This window comes from Mauremys mutica, chromosome 1 (assembly GCF_020497125.1).
Source record: "Mauremys mutica isolate MM-2020 ecotype Southern chromosome 1, ASM2049712v1, whole genome shotgun sequence".
Lineage (NCBI taxonomy): Eukaryota > Metazoa > Chordata > Testudines > Geoemydidae > Mauremys > Mauremys mutica.
Window position 1 is genome coordinate 213,993,611 of NC_059072.1, and position 26,439 is coordinate 214,020,049.

The 26,439-nt window shown below is 41.7% G+C and overlaps 1 protein-coding gene across 2 annotated transcripts in view; it reads left to right on the plus strand.

Moving 5' to 3' along the window:
- Window positions 1–26,439, plus strand: part of CFAP47 (cilia and flagella associated protein 47) — a 647,660-nt gene that overhangs the window by 335,244 nt on the left and 285,977 nt on the right. For both annotated transcript variants that reach the window (XM_045022903.1, XM_045023700.1), the window contains 2 exons: window positions 4,171–4,314; window positions 7,214–7,387. In XM_045022903.1, coding sequence (XP_044878838.1) covers window positions 4,171–4,314; window positions 7,214–7,387 — 318 coding nt within the window. The remainder of the gene's footprint in view (window positions 1–4,170; window positions 4,315–7,213; window positions 7,388–26,439) is intronic.

The following is a 26,439-nucleotide window of genomic DNA, read 5'->3' on the forward strand; positions in this document are numbered from 1 at the left end:
AGGTCTAAATGGTATGTAAACATAAAACTTGTTTAGGGAAAAGAGTTACTGATTGTTTTCTGCCCACCTAAATAACGATTTAGTCTTATTCCTAATGATTTTTCTTCTGAGACTGACACTTATTAACATAAAGGGGCATTGCAACTAGGAGGGGGAAAGGTTGGTATGAGTAGTATGAATACTAAATGTAAGATTTCTGGCAATGGAAGGAAAGCAGAAATCTGAATTAAGGACCATGATATCAGAATTAAATATTGTACAGATCATATTAATGTATTTTACTCTACAAAAAAGTTGTTTTTAAAAAATAATTATTTAAGAGAAATGTGAGGTTATAAATAATATGTAACGCTACGATTTAGTCATGGGTATTTTTAGTAAAAATTCACAGTCCGTGACCTGTCCGTGAATTATACTGTAAATACCCCTGACTAAATCTTGGGGGGGAGGCGCGTTCCTGGTGGTGTCAACCCAGGGGGCTGCTGCTGGGAGGGGGGGGCATGGCCAATGGCACCAGCTGCCAGGAGCTGCTGGAGCAGTGGCTGGTCTGACTGCCCCGGGACTGCTGCCAGGGGCCGCCGAGCAGTGGCTGCTCCCGCTGCCCCGGGGAACGCTGCTTGGGCGGTCCTTGGGTTCAGCCGTACCAGCTGCTACTCGTGCGGTTCCTGGGGCCAGTTGCCTGGGGCCACCTGAGCAGCGACCACCTGATTCTCTGGCTGCAGAGCCACTCCAGCAGTGACCATTGTGGCTGGCCCTGGGGCCACTGGAGCGGCTGGCCCTGGAGCCAGCTGCTTGGGTGGCCCTGGTGTGAGCCCCACCTGCCGCTGCAGAAGTCACGGAGGTTGCGGAAAGTCATGGAATCCGTAACTTCTGCAACCTCCATGACAGACACGCAGCCCTAATAATATGTAATATAGATAGAATAGAAAAGTGTATTCCAAAGTTAAATATTTGAAGCATTCAATACTAAGAAGCTATGATGTAAGAGAGGGGTACAGTAATTAACATAGAAGATCAGAATAGTCATTAATCTAATAATTTATCTCCAGCAATGACCAGGACCTGATGCAAGAAATCCCATAGTGCACAATTATGGCGTAAGCCAACAGTCCAAAAAGATATCTGAGAGAGAGAGAGAGAGTCAAAGAGTGAATGTAGGGTTGGGTATCTTCTTCAGAGAAGACATTATCAAGCTTTTTAGGCCATCAGCAGACTGTCTAAAATTAAAAGATAAAGAGAGAAAACGATGTGGCATAAAACAGGAGGAAGACTTAAAGGTTCTATTAGAAGTAAAAATGTTACCTAAGGTTTGCACCAGGAGTTGAGAGTGCTGCACATCCTGTATTTTGTGTGAGGTGGTCAGGAAGAATAGAGAGTGATAGTGTAGAAAAGGTCACACTGAGATCTGACGGGACAAGAAGAGGGGAGTGATCCGTGATCAGACGTGAAATCAGTAGCTTGTCTGGAGAAGGATAGTATTGTGAAAGCACAGTGAAACACTGAAAATAACCAAAGAGGTTGTTCTGAAAGTTAGTTAACGAAGAAACACTGAAAGTGAAACATCTCCTAATGCAGTCTTTTCACTATCTCTTCCTTGCAATATCTTTTTATTATTAAGACAAAAGAAACTTAGGGAAAAATCATGCGGTTGTATTAAATGTACATTTAGAAAACACACACACACACACACACACACACGGACGCCAGCCTGTTTTAAAATGTTATTAAATTTGGAAGTAAAGCACTAAATAGTTGGGAAATGTCATAATTAAGGTTATCTGGGCAACCTTAGTTTCTACCCTCTTGTATAGTATATGCATAATGACACAGTCTTTAAGTGCAGGACTGAATACTTTATTTACATTTTCCACAGGGCCCCTGTTACCTTTAGTGCACAGGATAGATGGTTTGCAAGGAATGAAGTGGTTTTTCAATATTTTTGTCCCCCTCATTTTATGCGTGCCATAAAACAAATGAGAAAATTGCATCATTAGTAATTGCATCAATTGCATCAATAAAATTGCATCAATTGCATCAATAAGTAAAGGTCTTATTTACTGCAGGCCCCCATACCCTGCTCTGAACAGAGAAGGAATAATTTCTTCATGGGCTTTTCTATGGCGCTCGTCACAGGAGTGATGATTCACATTAATGAGTTTATCTTTGCAACATCCCTGTATGACATTAACAAATTAATCCTCACAACACTCTGGCGTGGCAGGTGGGCAAATTATTCTCCCCAGTTTTACAAGTGGGGGGATGGAAACTGAAAGGCAAGGTGACTTGCCCAAGGCTACACAGTAAACTAATGGCAGAGTGAGGATAAGATATCAGAGTCTTTTGAATCCCAATCTTGTGCTCATTTCTTCAGACCATACTGCCTTAATGGGTGTGGTGCTGAGCTTCCATAGGACACATTGACTTCAGCTGCTGTTGTTAATGCTCAGAACTCCTACAAATCAGACCCCAGGTGTTTCATGTTGGATAACCAGAAAATGAGGCCCCCAACAGTTAGTGGCCATCTCTGAAAACTTTGGTGTAAGTGGCTTGCCTAGCATCACATCGGAACTCCATGGCAGATGTAGGGCTAGAACTCGCCTCTCCTGTGTGATAGTCAACTTCTTTAATCACACCACACTCGTTTCTCTTACTGATCTTCCTTTTCTCATTCGCCACCGCCTTGCAGTTTGTTGAAGGAATGAGGGAGAGGTTCTACAGTCAACAGCCTCATCTTCCTCCATAAACTTGCATGATTTCCTGGGCACTGATCATCCTGTACGCTCACAAGCTGATCCAAAGCCGAAGGGAATAAATGGAAAGACTCCCAATGACTTCTATGGGCTTTGGATCAAGCCCTGAACAAAACAGGGCTCAGAAAATTAAAAAATGTATGATAATGCATATGTCCAAGGATTAGAATTAAGATTGCCCAGGCAACCTAAATTTTGGCATTTCTTAACATTTAGAGCTTGACTTTGATAATAATGTTCCTTTAATGTAGTTGTTTTATGCAATTTTCTCATTTGTTTTTTTTTAAAGTAAAATTAAACTCTATTATTTGAAGCTATGTATTGATACTGCAGAATTTTCTTATACATAGAACGGAAAAAAACTATATCTCAGGCATAATAGTGTGATTACTGCAGATGAATACTGTGACACTGTACTTCCATGTGTGCGCAGGTCCTTCTTCAGATAATGAACAGCATTCAGCTATGGAAGAATTTTAAAGGTGGTGTGGTTGCTCTTCTCTGGCTGACAGATCTTTTCCTGTTTGAGGCCAGAGAGAGAGCAGTTTACATCATGTATTGGTCTCTGTCTCTGTATTGATAGGGGAATCAAAAGCCTATGGCTATTTTAAGCCATACTTCCCGGCTGACATCATGAGTAGATCTGTCAGCCATAGAATAAATAATAAAGGAGCCATATTCTGCACCAAAATTTCAACTTTGCTCTTTTTTACCATACCAAAAAACAATCAAAATAATTGGGATCTTTATTTCTGCTAATTTTATTTTCCTTTTTAAAGAATAAATAAGATAATGAACATTGACCTGCTCAGTCTGTCCACTGGCCCTGCTCCTAGAACTGGAGTTACTTTTGTGTGTTGCTGGATAAGAGGTGTGCTGGTTTTAAAGAGCATGAGATTCTGATGTGGAGCATGAGAGAAAAACGTATTTGCATGAACTCTTCATCTCCCATTGAGCCTCCAACTTGTCAACACACAACTGTTGGTTTTTTCTTTCATACTTTGGGTTCTGCCGCAGGACAGTCTTTCTACTAAATAGTTTAGTGTTCAGCAGAGTCAGTATCTGGGTGCATATGGCTATGCACATTTTTGGTTAAATTGAGCCCATAATTATAAGTACAATCAAATTTCTTTTATGGTATGAGTACATAATACATTAATTTTTAGAGCATTCCTACTAGTACCTACAGTACTAGTATTATTGAACTTATGGTTGAATACATTTAAACTTTTAAAAATATAATCTTTATTTTCCTAAAATCTGCTCTGAGTTGGCACTGTTGAAAATATAAAGATTGTGATCTGATTTGGTGTCCATTCTAAGAATTAATGGATAGAAAGTTAAATGTAGCTCTAATTGCAGGTAAATGTATGTTGTAACTTTAAATGTACCATTTGGATGACATCTTTTTTTTTTTCAGAGTAATATGTCTAATCAAGACTGGAAACTTCAAGCAATCCTAGAGGGATGTTGTTTTTATGGCCCTCCTCTCATATATGTGGGTCCAGGTGAAACAACACAGTATCCTCTCATGTTTAAGCCCATTGCTGAGTGTGTCACTCTGGTAAGAGAAAAGAGACTTTCAGCCTTTATAAGGATTGCTGCTACACATAAAAGTTGTGCCTGCAGTCCAGGAAACCCCTTAAGCATCTGCTTAAGTGCTTAAGAGGTTTTCTGAATCAGGGTTATTCAGGGCAAAACTTTTTCCTGAGGATGTACATGAAATAAACTGCCTTCAGGGAGCTTAGGCTAATATTTTGTATGGTCAATTTCTCTTTTCTCATGGTCCTATCCTCTCTCTTTGCCCACCCAATTTTAATAAAATTATTAGATATTCTATACAAATTGAAAACACTCCAATTACAAATCATACAGTGCATTCCAGCTTTTATTTAAATATACATTATTTAATTTATTCAGTAAATTCAGTAAATGCCAATTTTAAGGTTCTTTAATAACATTGAGTATCCCTCATGCATATATGCCAGGGGATTCTACAGGAATGGATGTTATATTAGTTCATTCATTAATTTCCTTTACTAGTTGTGTCATTGCTCATCTTGGGGTGGATTCCCAGGCACTCTGTCCCAATGGTAGTTGCCATTCTGGATATTATGAGGTACATACCAGGTTAAGGGCTGTTTCAGCTTTTAACAGGAAGCAGTTTGTACATGCCTGCCTATGCATTACCTGAGCTACTCTGGTGTTTTGCTATGCCATACAAAACCACAAATTTACAGTATCACTCTTTTGCCTAGCAAAAAATAATTACTCTATAAACTACAATAACCTATTCAAATTCCTTACTAACATCAGTATAATGTAGTTCACAGATCCAGTAACAAAAATACAAACCATCCTAAAACAGTTAAAAGTCCTAAAGACAAAGCTCACCTAAACTAAAACAACCTAAACTAGGGAATATGGAATTATTCCCTGTGAAAACTGTCATTACACAGACAGCAGAGTTAAGATGATCGTGTGGTTGTACTCTATATTTCCTGCTTTATGAAAGTTGGAGTTCGGTATATTTTATCTTTAGCAATTATTAATTATTTTCAACAAGCTTTTTGTATGTTTGAATTATATATTATATTTGAAAAATAATATAGGAGATAAGGAGAAGCCATGTATGATGGGTTAGATTTAAGAGTTGAGTATTCCTGCTTAACTCTATATTTTCTAACTTTTTAGTGTTTGGTTTCTCATTCTTAATGTTATACTAATATTATTAATAATTTATTATTTATTTGTTAGGCACAGATACTGCACAATATTTTTGTTTGGAGTATATAATCTGTATGTGTGGAAAGTCATAGCTCACTCTGTTACATTGGTGCAACTTCACTGGCTTTAGTGGAGTTACTTCAGTGTACATGAGACTAGAATTTGGATATGTGATGCAATATATATATCTGTAGATATAAAGCATTTAGTATGTGTGCACATACTCAGCAGATGTGTATCACATGTAGATCCCTGCACACAACATGTCAGGCATGAAACACCAATTCTTTGGAATCTCAGTCTCACAGCAAAATATCAAGAGGTAGGTCACTCACACAAAACCTACATACTCCCACCCAGAGGACAGATTTTGTCAGTTTTGTGGCAAGGTCCTTTCTCTCCAGCCTGGACTAGTTTAATACCCTTGTCTGTACTCTAGTGGTGAAATCCTGGCTCCACTGAAGTCAATGGGAACTTTGTCATTGATTTGAATGGGGCCAGGATTTCCCCCCAGGTCTTCATTATTATGGAGACTTCCCCAGCAGGTCTCTGCTCTCTCAATACTCTTATAACTCTCATTCTCTGTTAGTATAATATTGATGCATCTGCTCTTTATCTTTCCTACCTGAATGAGTTAGCTTATAAAAGAAAGCTGTGGATGCTGGAGTTCAGAAGATAGTTCTGATGCTAATTGCATTTTCTTCTTTCTTTTAAAATTACAAACCACAGGAATTTGTCCTAAGTTTTCCAGACTGTATCATTAAATAAGTTGATGGTTTTCAGAAGTGTCTTCATTTTTTTTATAACAGTTTGATGAAATCATTCCCTTTGGGGCCAAACTCCACTGACAGTCAATTTTAGCAAGATGCAAAGTTTCTTCCTCCTAGGCCATTGATTTAAATCTGATCAGAATTTAAACAGCCAAAAATTGTGAGTTGCAAACAGGTTAGCTTCAGCCTTGTAACTTAATGGTTTTAAGATTTCACTCTTTTAGTTTCATCCATAAATGTATTTCTGTAGTTATCCTTCAAAGAGGGAATAAAATTCATAGGTTTTGAGGGTGGATATTAATGATCTTAGTTTTCATTTTGTAGTTTGCCAAAATGTTAATAGAATTCTGATCAATGCAGCGGGCAAAGCTACTAGGCAAAGTTATTCTGTGAAAACCAGCAATAATGTTGAAGTACAAGATACAAAAACTACACAAGCAAATTTTATTTGCAATTTATTGTGTATGAGGATTCATATAATAGATAAAAGAAATAGTGAATGTTGTCTCTTTCTTGTGTATGGTAAATAAAATTGACTCAAAAAAGTTTAGTACCAAGAGCCACCTCCTGCACAGGATTCTGCTGGATGGGTACTGCTGGAACAAAGTACCTTTCTTTTCCAGTTTTTCATGTTAATTAGGAATAGTGATGGCTCAGAAAATATTTTCTTGGAAGGTATATTTCTTTGCTGAGTAGAAGTAAAGTGTGTAATCAATATATATGAGGCACTATACTGCTAACTCTGTAATAAAGAAACATTAGAAATAAAAGTCATTCTTCCTTAAGTTTGTCTTCATTAATTCAGCAGAAGTGTTTACATATATGCTGGAAAGTAAACAGGCAACATCTTCCTGAAAGCTTGTTTCACTACCTGAACTTGAGATTAATTAGGTTAAGGGAGTTTGTCTGGCAGCCATGCAAGACTCACACAGTGCTGAAATGTCTTCATTTTTTTCATTGTCACAGGGCAAGCTTATTCTACAAAATGAAACAGATGGCACTGAACACATCTTTGGCCTTAAGGGAATAGGGAGGAAACCTCTTGCACTGGATCATATCGTGATAGACTGTCAAGTGAGACAAATTACTCAGAAAGTCCTAATGGTGCCCAATTATACCAAGAACAAGTTGACATACAAGGTAAAGTTGTGGAATGTTAGTATACATGTATCTTTGTCAAAGAGGATGCAAATGATGGTGTGAAAATAACACAGTAAGAATAGTGTCATAGTTCCTATTTATTAACTTTCATTTGGCAGTAAGAAATTATTTCTATATCTAATAGGATTTAGCTTGTTATTACTATGGTTGATGTTTCCATAGGAAGGAATTCTTTTTACTCTGGTGCATAATTTATTATACATTTCATGAAGAAAGATTTAATTGTTTCTTACACTTAAATAATTTAATACTTTTGTTTTTCACTCTTTTCACTCAGTATATTTTACAAGTAGATTGAGATAAGCCTGTTTCCATATGTAAAATTAATTACTGCAATTTCTGTAAGTCTTGCTAACATGAGTATCTTATAAAGGGGTTCTGTGTCTAGAGCTTAGAAATCTCAGTTAGGTTTTAGCCAAAATGACGTTTTAACCCTGGCATCAATTAGGCGTGTGTGTGTATATATAAAATATAAAGTTATATTAAATAATATATAGTTATAGTTATATTAATATACAAATATTATATTAGTTAAAAGAAAGCTATTTAGGTGCATCATCAAGTGCTTGTAAGTAAAGAAATGCCAGATTTACAGTTGCCTATGGAACCCTAATTCTGCCCTCATGCTCTAAACTAGTGGTTCCCAAACTTGTTCCGCCGCTTGTGCAGGGAAAGCCCCGGGTGGGCTGAGCTGGTTTGTTTACCAGCCGCATCCACAGATTCGGCCGATCGCAGCTCCCAGTGGCCACAGTTTGCTGCTCCAGGCCAATGGGAGCTGCTGGAAGCGACGGCCAGTACATCCCCCATAAGAACGGCCATACTGGGTCAGACCAAAGGTCCATCTAGCCCAGTATCCTGTCTACCAACAGTGGCCAAAGCCAGGTGCCCCAGACGGAGTGAACCTTACAGGTAATGATCAAGTGATCTCTCTCCTGCCATTCATCTCTACTCTCTGACAAACAGAGGGTAGGGACACCATTCCTTACCCATCCTGGCTAATAGCCATTAATGGACTTAACCTCCAAGAATTTATCCAGTTCTCTTTTAAACGCTGTTATAGTCCTAGCCTTCACAACCTCCTCAGGCAAGGAGTTCCACAAGTTAACTGTGCACTGTGTGAAGAACTTCCTTTTATTTGTTTTAAACCTGCTGCCCATTAATTTCATTTGGTGGCCCCTAGTTCTTGTATTATGGGAATAAGTAAATAACTTTTCCTTATCCACTTTCTCCACATCACTCATGATTTTATATATCTCTATCATATCCCTCCTTAGTCTCCTCTTTTCCAAGCTGAAAAGTCCTAGCCTCTTTAATATCTCCTCAGATGGGACCCGTTCCAAACCCCTAATCATTTTAGTTGCCCTTTTCTGAACCTTTTCTAGTGCCAGTATATCTTTTTTAAGATGAGGAGACCACATCTGTACGCAGTATTCAAGATGTGAGCGTACCATCGATTTATATAAGGGCAATAATATATTCTCTGTCTTATTCTCTATTCCCTTTTTAATGATTCCTAGCATCCTGTTTGCTTTTTTGACTGCCTCTGCACACTGCGTGGACATCTTCAGAGAACTATCCACGATGACTCCAAGATCTTTTTCCTGATTAGCTGTAGCTAAATTAGCCCCCATCATATTGTATGTATAGTTGGGGTTATTTTTCCCAATGTGCATTACTTTACATTTATCCACATTACATTTCATTTGCCATTTTGTTGCCCAATCACTTAGTTTTGTGAGATCTTTTTGAAGTTCTTCACAACCTGCTTTGGTCTTAACTATCTTGATCAGTTTTGTATCATCTGCAAACTTTGCCACCTCACTTTTTACCCCTTTCTCCAGATCATTTATGAATAAGTTGAATAGGACTGGTTCCCTTGGGAACTCCACTAGTTACCCCTCTCCATTCTGAGAACTTACCATTTATTCCTACCCTTTGTTCCCTGTCTTTTAACCAGTTCTCAATCCATGAAAGGACCTTCCCTTTTATCCCATGACAACTTAATTTATGTAAGAGCCTTTGGTGAGGGACCTTGTCAAAGGCTTTCTGGAAATCTAAGTACTCTATGTCCACTGGGTCCCCCTTTGTTGACCCCTTCAAAGAACTCTAAAAGATTAGTAAGACAAGATTTCCCTTTACAGAAACCATGTTGAGTTTTGCCCAACAATTTATGTTCTTCTATGTGTCTGACAATTTTATTCTTTACTATTGTTTCAACTAATTTGCCCGGTACTCACGTTAGACTTACCGGTCTGTAATTGCCGGGATCACCTCTAGAGCCATTTTTAAATATTGGCGTTACATTAGCTATTTTCCAGTCACTGGGTACAGAAGCCAATTTAAAGGACAGGTTACAAACCATAGTTAATAGTTCTGCAATTTTACATTTGAATTCTTTCAGAACTCTTGGGTGAATGCCATCTGGTCCCGGTGACTTGTTAATGTTAAATTTATCAATTAATTCCAAAACCTCCTCTAGTGACACTTCAGTCTGTGACAGTTCCTCAGATTTGTCCCTACAAAAGCCAGCTCAGGTTTGGGGACCTCCCTAACATCCTCAGCCGTGAAGACTGAAGCAAAGAATCCATTTAGTTTCTCTGCAATGACTTTATTGTCTTTAAGCGCTCCTTTTGTATCTCGATCAAAACCCCAGCCCTTTGAAGCTACTTCCTGAGGAGTGGGCCTTAGTCTGTTGCATCACCTGTTACATGAAGCCATAATCAAAGGCAAAGCTGTATAAAGGAAAGAATGAACTAGTCACGGTTGTTCTGAATTTGAGACAGCTGAACTTATAACCTGGGGAAAAACCTGTTGTGGGTTTTGAAGGACTGACCCCTACCAGAGTCCGAGGTTGGAGCTGGGGTGATCTCTGGTAGGTTTTAGCATGCACATAGGTTCTTCTATTGTTTTTAATATATTTTCTCTGCAATTCAATCACCTTAAAAATAAATGTGCTTCTTTATAAAGGGCTGTGTGGTAAATTGTAACTGCTTGCAATTACAGCTGTTCATAGCCTTTGGAAAGAAAGCTAACCACAGATGCTGGCCTATTTAGGTAGTCTGGTATTGCTGGGGATATCACAGTGTAGAACTGTGCATCCTGGAGAAACTACTGTCCAGAGGGAGAGAGACATGGGTCTCTGCCCAAGAGAGGTGATGGCTGAGGAGCCGGGAACCTAGAGTGAGTGCCCTTGGGGGACCACATACAGAAGAATCTCGGAATTATGAACACCAGAGTTACTAACTGACCAGTTAACCACACACCTCATTTGGAACCGGAAATATACAATCAGGCAGCAGCAAAGCCCCCGCCCCCAAAAATAAAAAGGCAAATACAGTACTTTGTTAAATATAAATTACTAAAAAAATAAAGGGAAAGCAGCATTTGTCTTCTGCATAGTAAAGTTTCAAAGCTGTTTTAAGCCAATGTTCAGTTATTCTTTGAGAGATGTCCCTGTGGGTGCTCCACTCCAGGTGGGTGTTCCACTCCAGGTGTAGGTGTGCACCTGTGCCTCCGCTCAGAGAGTCCTACAGCAGTGCCCGCAGGCCATTGTCTGTTGAAGTGTCATGTGCGTGACCCAAACTCCTCAGATCTTTCTCAGTGGTCCCTGGCCTGAGACGGAGCTCTGCAGTCCCATTCAGACCTAGTTTTCAGTCAAATTAGTAAATCGTTATTTAGTTTGTACCGTTAGTATTTTAGTACAAATTTTCATTTCTTTTTTATTCCCTCCCTCCCCCCAAAAAAATCTTTCAACCAGTAGTTAGATACTAACCCCTGTTATGCCGGGCTCACCGGGTTTCAAATGGTGCACCTCATGTAGAGATTGACGCCAGTGTCAGATGAACACTCACAATGTGTCCACTGTCTGGGTGAATCCCATGTTCCTCAGAAGTGTACCCATCGCAGCAAATTTAAATCTAGGACCTGAGGCTGAAACTCATACTCATGGAGAAGTCCCTGAGACCAGCCTCCGACCCGGGATGATAGCCCCTGGGTCACTGGCTCCTTCGCCACCTAGGTCCCCAAAATCAGTGGGACCAGGGACTTAAATCTCCTGCTAACCATCCTAACTCGTCAACTGTTTGAACCCTTGGCAACTTGCCCCTTGTTACACCTGTCCATGAAAGTATCCTTTCTGATTGCCATCACATCCATGAGACGTGTGGGGGAGATAGGGGTGCTTATGGCCAACCCCCCATTATACTGTCTTTCTTAAGGACAAAGTTACATTACGCACCCATCCCAAATTCTCACCCCAGGTGCACTCGTCCTTCCACATTAATGAACCACTGCAGCTCCCCACTTTCTTCCCCAAACCATATGGTTCGAGGCGACCATGCACACGCTGAATGTTAGAAGAGCTTTGGCCTTTTATCTGGACAGAACAAAACCATTTTGGACTACTCCTAAACTCTTTGTATCCATAGCAGAATGGTCCAAGAGAGTGCCTACATCCACACAGACGCTCTCTAAATGGATGTCTGGCTGTATTCGACTATGCTACCAGCTAAAGGACATTCAGCCTCCAACAACCATCAGGGCACATTCCACGAGGTTCGTCTTGACGTCCACAGCATTTCTAAACAATATCCCATTGATAGACATTTGCAAGGCTGTCACCTGGGCATCCGAACACACTTTTGCTAAACATTACGGTATCACGCAAGGTCCTAAAACAGATACTCGACTTGGCTGAGTGGTACTTTTCGCTGCTTTATTTCCTACGCCGAACCCCAATCATCCTAAAGGGCACTTCTTTACAGTCACCTGGAGTGGAGCACCCACAGGGACACCTCTCAAGAAGAGAAGGTTACTCACCTTGTGCAGTAACTGAGGTTCTTCAAGATGAGTGTCCCTGTTGGTGCTCCACTACTCTCCCTCTACTTCAGAGCTAGACACAGGCTCTGAGGTAGAGAAGGAATTGAGGAGTCCGGATCGTGCATGCAACACTTCAACAGACAATGGTGTGCGAGTGACCCATATGGGCACCGCTGTAGGATTCTCCGAGCAGAGGCACAGGGGCACACCGAGACCCAGAGAGGGCACCCACAGGGACACTCATCTCGAAGAACCTCAGTTACTGCACAAGGTGAGTAACCTTCTCTTGTAAACTTTTGAAAGAACAACCATAACATTTTGTTCAAAGTTACGAACAACCACCATTCCCAAGGTATTTGTAACAGTGAGGTTCTACTGTAGAAGGAATGCTTGTGTAGTTGACCTGAACTGTGACACCCCTTGGCCCAGTTACCTCCGTCTCTGGGTTTGGAGAAGCAGACTGTCCTGATCTGCAGCATGTTATCTGTGACTCTGTGTGTATCAGATTCTCCCTCTTGGGCAGCTGTTGACAGTTAATTCAGCCCTGATCCCCATCTCACCCCTTCTTACATAGACCAGCATCTTCAAGATTGTAGTATCCCCTTTATTCCTAGGCCCAGGATGGGGAAGAGTAAACTTTGCAAGTCTAATTGGAGCTGGGCCAGGGGTATTACCCAATTAATGACTTTCCCATTTTCCCCAAAGAACCCTGATATTCGCTGATAGTACTTTATCTTTGCCGTGGTTTCATTTCCTATTGGTTTCCACCTATGCAGCTGGGCAAGATAATATCACATAGGGAAACTGAGGTGCACATGACATTTCTAAAAAATTATATAGTTAATTCTCCACAATGATGAAGTGCAGGTTAGATGTGAGGTTCTTAATACTGAGATGTACCAGTAGTTGGGAAGCCATAATAATTTACAGCTACGTTCGTAAAGATTTTACTGCCCAATTAGCACTTAGAAATTAGTTAATTTTGTCTTGAGGAGTGTAAATCAGCATCAGTGTTCCATTTTTCATAATTATATATATATTAAATTGTTAATAATACAAATGTAATTTAATTAAAAAGTTAATTACATTGTTCATATGTTCCCCAGCTTCCTAATAATCACTATGTATCTCTGAATTGTGCAGCCTAAACATAGGTGATAGGAGAAGGGTTAAATAGAATGAGATCAATAAAAGTTCCCTTTTTTCCCCCTAAGTCAAGCAAACGAATCTTCTTCCTTCTGTAACTTGAATGACAGAGTGCTTTTCCTTCACTTGACAGGTGAGAATATCATTCATATCTGGAACAGGAATACATGTTCTAGTCTACATCTATGATTTAAATGCCTATGTACCCACCAATCCAAGTCAAAGTTGTGAATTTCAAAGCCACCGAAGTGAGTTAAATGCCCAGATCCTATTGCAATTCAATGAGAGTTGTGTGCCTGACTCACTCAAGCACCTTTGAAAATCCCACCTTAAGTTAAAGGTGTGTATTTTAATTACACACCAACCTACAAAGCTTTCAATGACAAAAAAACCAGTGCAAAAACTCTTATTTAAAGTTATTTTAAGCTTGAATACAGTGTGTGACGTATTTTCCACTGCTAAAAGTACTGATGTATCTTAGGCAGGGCTTTGTCTTATGCAGCATATTAGATCAAAATTATGCAGCAGGGAGTTCAGAAATATGTGATGTCTCCCGCTCCCCTCGCTCACACATACACTCCTATCTGCCACTCTAATCAGTATAGTGTTCTTTCCATCATTTATTTACTTTGAAATTCAGTTTATTTTATCCTGCTCCAAATTTTATACTTTCAGCATGATGCAAATTTTTGTATTGATGAGTAACTACACTGTAGAAGTTGCAGGACAATGATTTTGGCATCTGGGTAGGGGTTATTTAGGGCTTTAGGCATTCAAGAAGGCATGAGGACCTGGTATTTAGTATCTTGAAGGAGATTAAGGCTTTTGGTACTGAGCTCCTATATAACCTCTTGCTAACTTGGGCAGAGGCAGAAGTCACTTCAGGTTTGGGGAAGGGAAGTTTGAATTCCTCATTCCCTACCCACTAGCTCTTCACAGCCCATCAAGGACCTTCACAGTTCTGTTCTTTTATATTTATCCACACTCTTCTCTTTTATCCCTTCTACTCTGCCAGTATTGACAATCTCTTACTTCTTCTTGCTTGCTCTTCCTACAAATCTCTTTGTATGTTCTTCTTCATTACCCCTTATGATTAGAATGTCCTCCCTTTACTGATCTGCAAAGTTAATACCTTTATCCTGTTCATGGCCCCAGGTGCTACTGTATTACATATATTTAGTAATTCTGCACAGAGCCCTGACCATAGGGTTTACCCAGGGCTGGCTCCAGGTACCAGTGGAGGAAGCATGTGCCTGGGGCACATGCTAAGGGGTGGCATTCAGTCCATTCTTGGGGCGGCACAGTCTGGGCGGCTTTTTTTTTCCTTCGGCACTTCGGGCGGTAGTCCAAGCGCCCTTTTTTTTGTTTGTTTGTTTTTCTGGGGGCAGCAAAAATGGTAGAGAAGGCCCTGGGTTTACCATCCAATTAACATATTTATATTGACTTTGAAGGACACTAAACACTAGATTGTAGCTTTAAAAGTCCACAGTGAAGAGGGCAAACAACTTAATTAGTTTGAAGAGAGACAAAATTATGAGTACAATTGTATGATGGAGTAACTTATGATGGTAGGGGGTAGGGCTGAACAGCCGTGGGGCTCACTTCCCAAAGCTCATGGATCAGGGTTTCAGCTGGCGACCTGCAGGGGTCAGGAAGGGATTTTTTCCCCCAGTGTATTCTGGAAGTGTTTTTTTTAATCCCCTTCCTGTGAAGCATCAGGGATGGCCATGGCTAGAGATGAGACATTGGATGGGGAGAGCCACGGCTCTGAGTTGGCACCAAGCAGTCTCTCTCTCTGATGTGCTTGGCTGGCTGGTTCTTGCTCACTTGCTCAGGGTCTAACTGATCACCATATGTGGGGTTGAAATGGAAGTTTCCCCCAGGTCAGAATGGCAGTGACCTTTGCGGGTAGGGCGGCAGAGGTTGACTTCCTTTGCAGCATTGTGTGGGCAGGTGGAACCCACAATTCAACCACTCCTTGACTGGATTGCTGGTTACCAACCAGGACTCCTCTAGCGTCTCTAATGGTGGTTGGCTCCTGCAGGAGAATTCCCTTTGGGAGATATGGCCAGCAGCTAATTAAGGTGATTCAAAACAGCATTTTCAAAACCAGTGTATTATTTATTCACCCAATGGTACATGACAAGTAGGGGAAAGGGCTAAATCAAGAAAAGCCTACACATTTGGCTCTTACTTATACCTATTTCAAGTTTTCTCTATCTCCCATCAAACAGCTGCTGACCACTTGCCCCTCCTTCCTCTTTAGGCAGTTATTTTTTTAACTGTTGGTGTTCTTTTGATCATAGGCCCAGACCTGGCAGAAAAGTAAGCCTGTTAACCTGGATGGAGCCAGGCTTTTGGACACTTTCTGATTAATAGGCCACCCATTGTTTTCTTAAGGACCCTTGAAGTATTTTCCCAGAAGGTATTTTTTCTTTAGTCATTGTTTCATTTATCACCTTTCCGCACTATTAAAAAGATCCAGTCCTTTCACACAATCCAGTAGCTCAATATGGCTATGCATTGACTATCTTGCTAGCTAGGTCACAGAGTCTTAAAATTATTATATATTAACCTCACATTCTCCCCATCTTGTCACTTTTGTGTCATTTAGAATGCAGCTGATGCTGAGAATTGAGAGATAAGAGATTAAGCTCTCATATGATTTGAACTTCTGGATTCTGCAAAAAGATCACATATTAGATCTGCAATCTTTTTCTGTGGGATTTTAATGGGACCCTTCCTTTGAAAGTAACCCTTTCTTACATGGGGGAAAATAGGGCTGCCAAGCAATTAAAAAATTAATCGTCTGATTAATCACACTCTTAAAAACAATAATAGAATACCATTTATTTAAATATTTTTATATGTGTTCAAATATAATGATTTCCGTTACAACGCAGAATACAAAGCGTACACTGCTCATCTGATATTTATTTTTTATTACAAATATTTGCACTGTAAAAATTTAATAAAAAGTATTTTTCAGTTCACTTAATACAAGTACCGTAGTGCAATCTCTTTATTATGAAAGTTGAATGTACAAATGTAGAATTATGTACAAAAATTACTGCATTCAAAAATAAAACAATGTAAAACTTTAGAGCCTACAAGTCCACTCAGTCCTACTTCTTGTTCAGCCAATTGCTCAGACAAACAAGTGTGTTTACATTTTCAGGAGATAATGCTGCCCACTTCTTGTTTACAATGTCACCTGAAAGTGAGAACAGGCATTCACATGGCACTATTGTAGCCAGCGTTGCAAGATATTTATGTGTCAGATGTGCTAAAGATTCATATGTCCCTTCATGCTTCAGTCACCATCCCAAAGGACATGTGTCCATGCTGATGATGGGTTCTGCTCAATAATAACCAAAGCACTGCAGTCTGACGCATGTTCATTTTTATTATCTTAGTCAGATGCCACCAGGAGAAGGTTAATTTTCTTTTTTGGTAGTTCAGGTTCTGTAGCTTAAGACTTCTGAAAGCATGCTCAGCACCTCATCCCTATCAGACTTTGGAAGGCACTTCAGATTCTTAAACCTTGGGCTGAGGTGCTGTTGCTATCTTTAGAAATCTCGCATTGGTACCTTTGCGTTATGTCAAATCTGCAGCGAAAGTGTTCTTAAAATGAACAACATGCTGATTCATCATCCGAGACTGCTATAACATGAAATATATGGCAGAATGCAGGTAAACGGAGCAGGAGACCTACAATTCTCCCCCAAGAAGTTCAGTCACAAATTTTATTAATGAATTTTTTTTAATGAGCATCATCAGCATGGAAGCATGTCCTCTGGAATGGTGACCAAATCATGAAGGGGCATATGAATGTTTAACATATCTGGCGCATAAATATCTTGCAGCACGGGCTACAAGAGTCCCATGCAAATGCCTGTTCTCACTTTCTGATAACATTGTAAATAAGAAGTGGGCAGCATTAACTCCAGTAAATGTAAACAAACTTGTTTGTCTTAGCCATTGGCTGAACAAGAAGTAGGACTGAGTAGACTTGTAGGCTCTAAAGTTTTGCATTGTTTTGCTCTTGAGTGCAGTTATGTAACAAAAAAAAATCTACATTTGTAAGTTGCATTTTCACGATAAAGAGATTGCACTACAGTATTTGTATGAGGTGAATTGGAAAATGCTTTATTTTCTTTACCATTTTTACAGTGGAAATATTTGTAATAAAAATAATAATATAACGTGAGCACTGTATACTTTGTATTCTGGGTTGTAATTGAAATCAATATATTTGAAAATGTAGAAAAGCATTCAAGAATATTTAATAATTTTCAATTGGTATTCTATTGGCTAACAATGTGATTAAAACTGCAATTAATTGTGGTTAATTTTTTAAATTGCAATTAATTTTATTGAATTAATTGCATGACTTAACGGGCGATTAATTTACAGCTCTACGGGGAAAAAACAGCATTTATCTGACTATGATCACAATTTGTCAAAATATTTTACTGTTCCTGGATAAAAGATCACGGTGTGACGATTAATGCAGTAGAATACTGCAAATGCTTCTTTTAAAAAGTAAATCATGTAAATCACACTGTCTTTCTCTTTGATTTTTATACTTCTGAAATGCTTTCTAGAATTAACCTGATTAAAGGCATGGTCAAAAATCTTGTTATAGCAAATTTAGATGCACACTGATAGAGATTTGTTTTAATTCATACAGAAGGGACGTTGTGTTCCTTCACCTATCCATTCCTTCCTAGGCCTGGTCTACACTAGGCGTTTAAATCGGTTTTAGGAGCGTAAAACCGATTTAACGCCACAACCGTCCACACTAGGAGGCATCTTATATCGATTTTAATGGCTCTTTAAACCGGTTTCTGTACTCCTCCCTAACGAGAGGAGTAACGCTAGTATCGGTATTACCATATCGGATTAGGGTTAGTGTGGACGCTGATCGACGGTATTGGCCTCCGGGCGGTATCCCACAGTGCACCAGTGACCGCTCTGGACAGCATTCTGAACTCGGATGCACTGGCCAGGTAGACAGGAAAAGCCCCGCTTCCCCAGCGTGGAGATCTCCCCAGCGTGGAGATCTCATCAGCGTGGAGATCTCATCAGCACAGGTGACCACGCACAGCTCATCAGCACAGTTAACAATGCAGTCTCCTGAGAATCGTAAAAGAGCCCCAGCATGGACTGCACGGGAGGTACTGGATCTGATCGCTATCTGGGGAGAGGATTCAGTGCTAACAGAACTGCGTTCCAAAAGACGAAATGAAAAAGTATTTGAAAGAATTTCTAAGGCTATGACGGATAAAGGCCACAGCAGGGACTCAGTGCAGTGCAGAGTGAAAGTTAAGGAGCTCAGACAAGCCTACCAGAAAACCAAAGAAGCAAATGGAAGGTCCGGGGCAGGTCGAAAAACATGCCGCTTCTATGCTGAGCTGCATGCAATTTTAGGGGGCTGCGCCACAAGTACCCCACCCCTGATCGTGGATTCCGAGGTGGGGGTTGTAATCTCTGCCATGGCTGAGGATTATGCAGACGGGGAAGATGAAGAAGAGGAGGAAGACCTAGCAGAGAGCACACAGCACTCCGTGAGCCCCAGCAGCCAGGAGCTTTTTATCACCCTGACGGAATTACCGTCCTCCCAGCCCTCACAAGCCACTATCCCAGACAATGACGCCATGGAAGGGAGCTCTGGTGAGTGTACCTTTGCAAATAGCAAACATTGTTTTTTAAGCAAGCCTTTTTTAATGATTGCTTTGCCCTGAGGACTTGGGATGCATTCACAGACAGTATAGTTACTTAGAAAAGTTTGTTAACATGTCCGGGGATTGAGAGGAAATCCTCCAGGGACATCTCGATGAAGCGCTCCTGTAGGTACTCCAGAAGCCTTTGCAGAAGGTTCCTGGGCAAGGCAGCCTTGTTCCGCCCACCATGGTAGGACACTTTACCACGCCATGCATGTAGCAAGTAATCAGGTATCATTGCGTGGCAAAGCATAGCAGCATATGGTCCCGGTGACTGCTGGCATTCAAGAAGCATCCGCTCTTTATCTTGTTCTGTTATCCTCAGCAAAGTGATATCGTTCAGGATAACCTGGTTAAAAATCAGGAATTTAAGTAAGGGGGGTGGCCATTTTTCTACTGGGTTCGTGGACTGCATCAGCTTAAAAAAAAAACTTTCCTGCACGTAGCGAAGCGGGGGGAGGGGAAGAGTGAAATGCCGATGATCTTTTCTGTGTTTGGTCACCGGCGATCTTCCCCAAACTACCAGACACGCAGTGGGTGGGGGGGGTGGGAAGGTTGTTGATTAGCAGGGAGCTAGCGTGGTATTAGCCATGCGTTGGGGGGGAGGGGTAAATCACTACAGAAGCCGAAAGACAGTGGCTTACCATGGCCGCATGCAAGCTGAATTCTGATGCCTGGACCTGTGTCTGTGAGATCTGTAACTCCAGAGCTGCAAGCACTCACTATTAAGATGAAAAATGCGACCTTGTAGGGAAATCACATGTGCTAGGTGAATAGTGCTGTTCACTGTGAAAGAGTATAACCATTGTTCTGTAAAATGTATCTTTCTAAATATTTATCTCCCTCATGCAGCTGCAAATTTTTCAACCATCCCTCCTCCATCCCAAAGGCTAGCACAGATAAGGCGGAGGAAAAAGAAGACGCGAGATGAGATGTTCTCGGATATTATGGAAGTTACATGCAATGAAAGAGCTCATCTGAATGAGTGGAAGGACGTGGTTTCAAATTACAGGAAAGAGGCCAGTGAACGTGAGGACAGGAGGGATGAACGTGAGGACAGGAGGGACAACCGAGATGAGAGGTGGCAGGAAGACCGGCAGGAAAATCAGCGGTGGCGGCAGGAAGATCAGCGGTGGCGGGATGCAACTCTGGGGCTGCTGTGTGATCAAACTGACATGCTCCGGCATCTTGTGGAGCTTCAGGAACGGCAGCAGGATCACAGAGTGCCGCTGCAGCCCCTGTATAACCACCCTCAACCCTCACCATGTTCCACATCCTCCTCACCCAGACGTGTAAGAACGCGTGAGGGGAGGCTCCGTGCACCCGCCCACTCCACCCCCGTGGACAGCCCAACAAGAAGGATGTCGTTACTGTGATTTTTTTTTTAATGGCCTTCTCCATCCCTCCTATCCTCCTCCCAAACCACACCCTTACTTCTCTCCCTCTTTTTATAATGAATCAATAAAGAATTCATGCTTTTTAAATGAGAGTGACTTTATTTGCATAAGTAAGCTGTACTCGAAGGGGGAGGGGGAGTTGCTTACAGGGAATGAGTCAGTCAAGGCGGGGTGGGTGTTCATCAACAAACACAGCAGTCACACTGTACCCTGGCCATTGATGAAGCTCGTTTTCAAAGCTTCTCTGATGCGCACCGCTTCCTGGTGTGCTCTTCTAATCTCCCTGGTGTCTGGCTGCGCGTAATCAGCGGCCAGGTGATTTGCCTCAGCCTCCCACCCCGCCATAAAGGTCTCCCCCTTACTCTCACAGAGATTGTGGAGAATACAGCAAGCAGTAATAACATAGGGGACATTGGTTTGGCTGAGGTCTGAGCGAGTCAGTAATGTCCGCCAGCGCGCCTTTAAACGGCCAAATGCACATTCCACCACCATTCTGCACTTGCTCAGCCTGTAATTGAACAGATCCTGACCACTGTCCAGGCTGCCTGTGTATGGCTTCATGAGCCATGGCATCAAGGGGTAGGCTGGGTCCCCCAGGATAACGACAGGCATTTCAACATCCCCAACTGTTATTTTCTGGTCTGGGAAGTAATTCCCTTGCTGCAGCCGTTTAAACAGAGTAGTGCTTCTGAAGACGCGAGCGTCATGAACCCTCCCTGGCCATCCCACGTGGATGTTTGTGAAACATCCCTTGTGATCTACCAGTGCTTGCAGCACCATTGAAAAGTACCCCTTGTGGTTTATGTACTGGGTGTCCTGGCGCTGCTGTGCCAAGATAGGGATATGGGTTCCATCTATCGCCCCCCCACAGTTAGGGAATCCCAGTGCAGCAAAGCCATCCACTATGGCCTGCACGTTTCCCAGAGTCACAACCTTTCGTAGCAGCAGCTTAGTGATTGCTTTGGCTACTTGCATCACAGCAGCCCCCACAGTAGATTTTCCAACTCCAAATTGATTCCCTACTCACCGGTAGCTGTCTGGCGTTGCAAGCTTCCACAGGGCTATCGCCACTCGCTTCTCTACTGTGAGGGCTGCTCTCATCTTGGTATTGTGGCGTTTCAGGGCAGGGGCAAGCAAGTCACAAAGTTCCATGAAAGTGCCCTTACGCATGCGAAAGTTTCGCAGCCACTGGGAATCGTCCCACACCTGCAACACAATGCGGTCCCACCAGTCAGTGCTTGTTTCCCGGGCCCAAAATCGGCGTTCAATGGATAGAATCTGCCCCATTACCATCAGGATCTCCAAAGCGCAGGGGCCCGCGGTTTGAGAGAATTCTGTGTCTATGTCCTCATCACTGTCATCGCCGCGCTGCCGTATCCGCCTCCTCCTCGCCTCGGATTGAAGGTCCTGGTTCACCATAGACTGCACGAGAGTGCACGAGGTGTTTAAAACATTCACGATTGCGGTATGGAGCTGAGCAGGGTCCATACTTGCTGTGCTATGGCGTCTGCACAGTTCACCAAGCAAAAAAAGGCACGAAACGGTTGTCTGCTGCTCAGGGAGGGAGGGGTGAGGCTGTACCCAGAACCACCCGCGACAATGATTTTTGCCCCATCAGGCACTGGGATCTCAACCCGGAAATGCCAAGGGGCGGGGGAGGCTGCGGGAACTATGGGATAGCTACGGGATAGCTACCCACAGTGCAACGCTCCAGAAATCGACGCTAGTCTCGGACCATGGACGCACACCACCGATTTAATGTGTTTAGTGTGGCCGCGCGCACTCGATTTTATAAAATCTGTTTTACAAAACCGATTTATGCAAATTCGGAATAGTCCCGTAGTGTAGACGTACCCCTAGACACGCAGCTTCTAACACAGAAGAAACAAGTCTGGTGTGGATCTATAGACAATAGCTCAAAGTGAGAAATAATCTACTCTTCAGAGGTGTAGGCTTCACAGACCTCAGTTTCTTACCTCAGTCCAAACTGAAGATTAAATGTATGGCTATGTAATAGAATGTACAGGTCTTTTGAGATTCCAGGGTATGCTTCTGTGAAGGTGGTAGTTTCTATCCCAGCTTTATCACTAGAGATAAGCCCTGTCCACCTCGTTGGATTTGACTAGTCCGGTGGTTCCCAAACTGGGGTTCAGGAACCTCGGGGGGTTCGTGAAATATTACAGGGGGATTTTGGGGAAAAAAATCCCTAATGGTGGACAGAGCTGTCAGTAGGGACCCCGGGCAGCACGGGGCCAGCAGCCTGGAGCCCCTTGGCTGCCTGCTAAGCAGATCAAAGCAAGCAATATCTATCACACTAAAGAGATTTAAACTTCAAGACTCCTTATAAGAAATTGAAAGAGAGGTGGATATTTTTTGCTGTTTTTAAAATTAAATAGGCAGCTAGTACTGTTTTTAACGTTATCATGAAGAACAAATTTAAGCTTTGTTGTAATGTGCGTTGTTTGCCAGGACTGCTCAAGACCTGAATGCTTGTGTAGGAAGAACTCTTTGAGTTGGCTTCTTAAATACTTTCATGCTGTTTCACATCTGATACTTCTTGATGAAACATAGGAGGCTTGTCTTATTAGAGACTTATTTAAAGTGATACAAGCTACAAAAGTGAGATCTTGGAAGAGTATTACTGTTTTCATAATGTAATTAAAAATACTGTAATTATAAATAACTAATAATGTGTAATAAGCATGTCATAAAAACAAATTTTATTTTTCCAACATCACTACTTTTATAATTTATACTCAGGTAAAGGAGAAAATTCCTGGAAATATTCATTTTTAGGAGGGGGTTCGCGAGGCTTGGCATTTTAGTGAAAGGGGTTCACAGGTTGTTAAAGTTTGGAAACCTCTGGACTAGTCCCAGGGACTGAAGCTCCTAAAATGTATGCGAAGAGGAGTCACCCCTTCATCTATGTAAAGCTGAGACTATGTCTACACTACAAAGATAAATCAACCTATGTTAGATTGACTTACAGACATTGCATTAATTACTGCAGTGGCTGATGTCCACACTACCCTGCTTGGATCGGTGGCATATGTTCTCACCAGTAGCGCTTCCACTGACCTAAGAGGGGTAGTGTGGGGAGCTGAGAGCCTGGTCTCTCAGCTTTTCTGGCAGTTGCCTACCAAGAGCCCAGCTGCCCCATAGGCTCCCGGGCTCCTGGCAGGCTGCCTTCTACCTCCGACTCCCTGTTCCCCATCAGGAGCAAGGGGGAAGCCACCTTGGGTTTTTCACCTCCATGTTCCCCAGTGGGAGCAGGGGGCAAACTGCCTGGGGCTTGTCTCCTCATTCCCTGCTGGGAAAGCGGGGAAGCTGCCCGGGGCTTCTCGCCCCGGGGAGCAGGGTTCAGCTGCCCTGGCTTTTCAGTTCCTCCCGCTCCCCACCGGGAACCGGGCAGCTTTAACATAAGAATGGCTATACTGGGTCAGACCAAAGGTCCATCTAGCCCAGTATCCTGTCTTCTAACAGACACTAATTTGTTTACACAGACATTGCGTTACCCTAGCAACACCAATATAAGCCCTACACCTCTTGTTGAGATGGTTTTATTATGTCAGCATAGCAGGAGTATTACATTGGCAGGAGGAGCATTTCAGTGTGTTATACCTCCACTTTTTTGTCAACAAAAACTGGCCTTTGTCAACAAAACTGAAGTGTAGACAAGACTTGAGGAAAAGCAGCTGGTTCTTTTCTGAACCTGAATTAACAACAGCAGGATGAGATTTGTCACTTAATCAAAAACTCATAAAAGTTTCTGATTTTGGGGGTGAGGATGAAAAGGGATGTAGAGAGAGTGTGTGTCTGAAGGTGAACCTCCGCAGAGAAATTCTGCTAAGGGAATCTCTCTGAAGCCTTTACAAGGAAATACTGCAATAAAAGGAATTCCTGTGATTACTCCATATATAACACTTCTCCACAACAGAATTCATAAAGCATTGTGTGCATATGTAGTGCTGGGCACAGAGCAGTTTCTTATCTGATACTGAATTAATACAAAGTTAGAGACTTCAACATAAGTGGATTGTAGTGGCTGTAAAATTAGATTCATATAATCAGATTGCAATAGAAGTGTAAAGTAGTATTAAATAATTTAATCATTTGGTCTCGTGACAACAATCTCTACCGTTTTTTAAATTTTTACATAAAACCATGTCTGTAGAGTAAGAATACACTGGTGTGAGAATAGTTGCTTCTAACGGCACCTTTTATAGTAAATTTAGCTACAATTTGTGGCTTGCTCTTGTAGTAAAAATAAGATGCTAAATTAATTTTTCAGTACCATTCAGATCAGATACCATTAAAATAACTCTGAAGGAAGATAAAGGAACATGTAAAGCAGTACAGATAATTGGTCAGTTATCAGATCACACATGCAAAATGTTATTCATTTCAGAAAACACTCTGAAATGAATACATAACCAGGAAGTTTAAAAAAAAAGTTACATTTCCAGTACTCAGTTCAGTTTCTCTTTCACATATACATGTATATTCATAGATTCTAAGGCCAAAAGGGACCACTTCGATCATCTAGTCTGACCTCCTGTATGACACAGGCTATAAAAGTTCCCTAAAATAATTCCTGGAACATGTATTTTAGAAAAACATTCAATCTTGATTTAAAAATTGTTAGTGATGGAGAATCCACCACAACCCATGGTAAATGCTCCAATGGTCAATTACTCTCACTGTTAAAAATGTATGCTTCATTTTCAGTCTGAATTTGTCTAGCTTCAACTTCCAGCCATTGGATTGTGTTACTCTTTTCACTACTAGTTTGATGAGCCCATTATTAAATATTTGTTCCTCATGTAGGTACTTAGAGACTGTAATCAAGTCGCACCTTAACCTTCTCTTTGTTAAGATAGATTGAGCTCCTTGAGTCCGAAGCCGCAGGACCAGCGGACCCTCCACAGGCACGCCTGCGGGAGGTCCACCGGAGCCACCTGCCGCCCTCCCGGCGACAGGCAGAGCGCCCCCCACGGCATGCCGCCCCAAGCACACACTTGGCGTGCTGGGGCCTGGAGGTGTCTGCAGGTCCGGCCGATCATGGCTCCCACTGGCCACGGTTTGCTCCTCCAGGCCAATGGGAGCTGCAGGATGTGGTGGCCAGTAAGTCCCTCAGCCCATGCCACTTCCAGCAGCTCTCATTGGCCTGCATCAGCGAACTGCAGCCACTGGGAGCCGCGATCAGCCAGACCTTCAGACAGGGCAGGTAAACAAATGGGCCCTGCCTGCCAGGGGCTTTCCCTACACAAGCAGCGTCCCAAGTTTGGGAAACACTGGTCTAATGAGTTCCTCAGCCAGCTCTTTTAAAATTCTTGGATGCAAGTTATCTGGACCTGCTGATTTAAAAATGTCTAACAGTAGTAGCTTCTATTTAACATCCTCCAAAGATACTACTGGAATGGAAAGAGTATTATCATCATCATATAATGCGATTATATCATCTGTATTTCCCCAAATATAGAAGAGAAATATTTATGGCTAACTTTTGCTTTATCTGCATTGTTATGGATAATTTCATAATTTCCATCTTGTAACGATTCTTTTTGTTCCTAATATATTTTTTAAAAACTACTTATTGTCCATAACTCTGCTGGCCATAGATTTCTCCTTATGTCTCTTGGATTCCTTTATCAATTTTCTACAATACTTAACTCGTTACTGTCAACTTTCCCTTGTATTTTGTTTTTTACAACTACCTTCAGTTCCCCTGTAAACCAGGTTGTTTTTTTAATCAGCATGGCCTTCTTCCTCAATGGTGGGATCATGGCTTTTGGGGCTTCAAATAAGATAAATGATCCCAATTATCATTCACATTTGTTCTGTGATCAGTTCCTCTTTATCTATTAAGACATGGTCTAATACAGAATTCCCCTGTGTTGAAATGCAACACTTTTTGAGTTAGGAAATTGTCATCTATAATGTT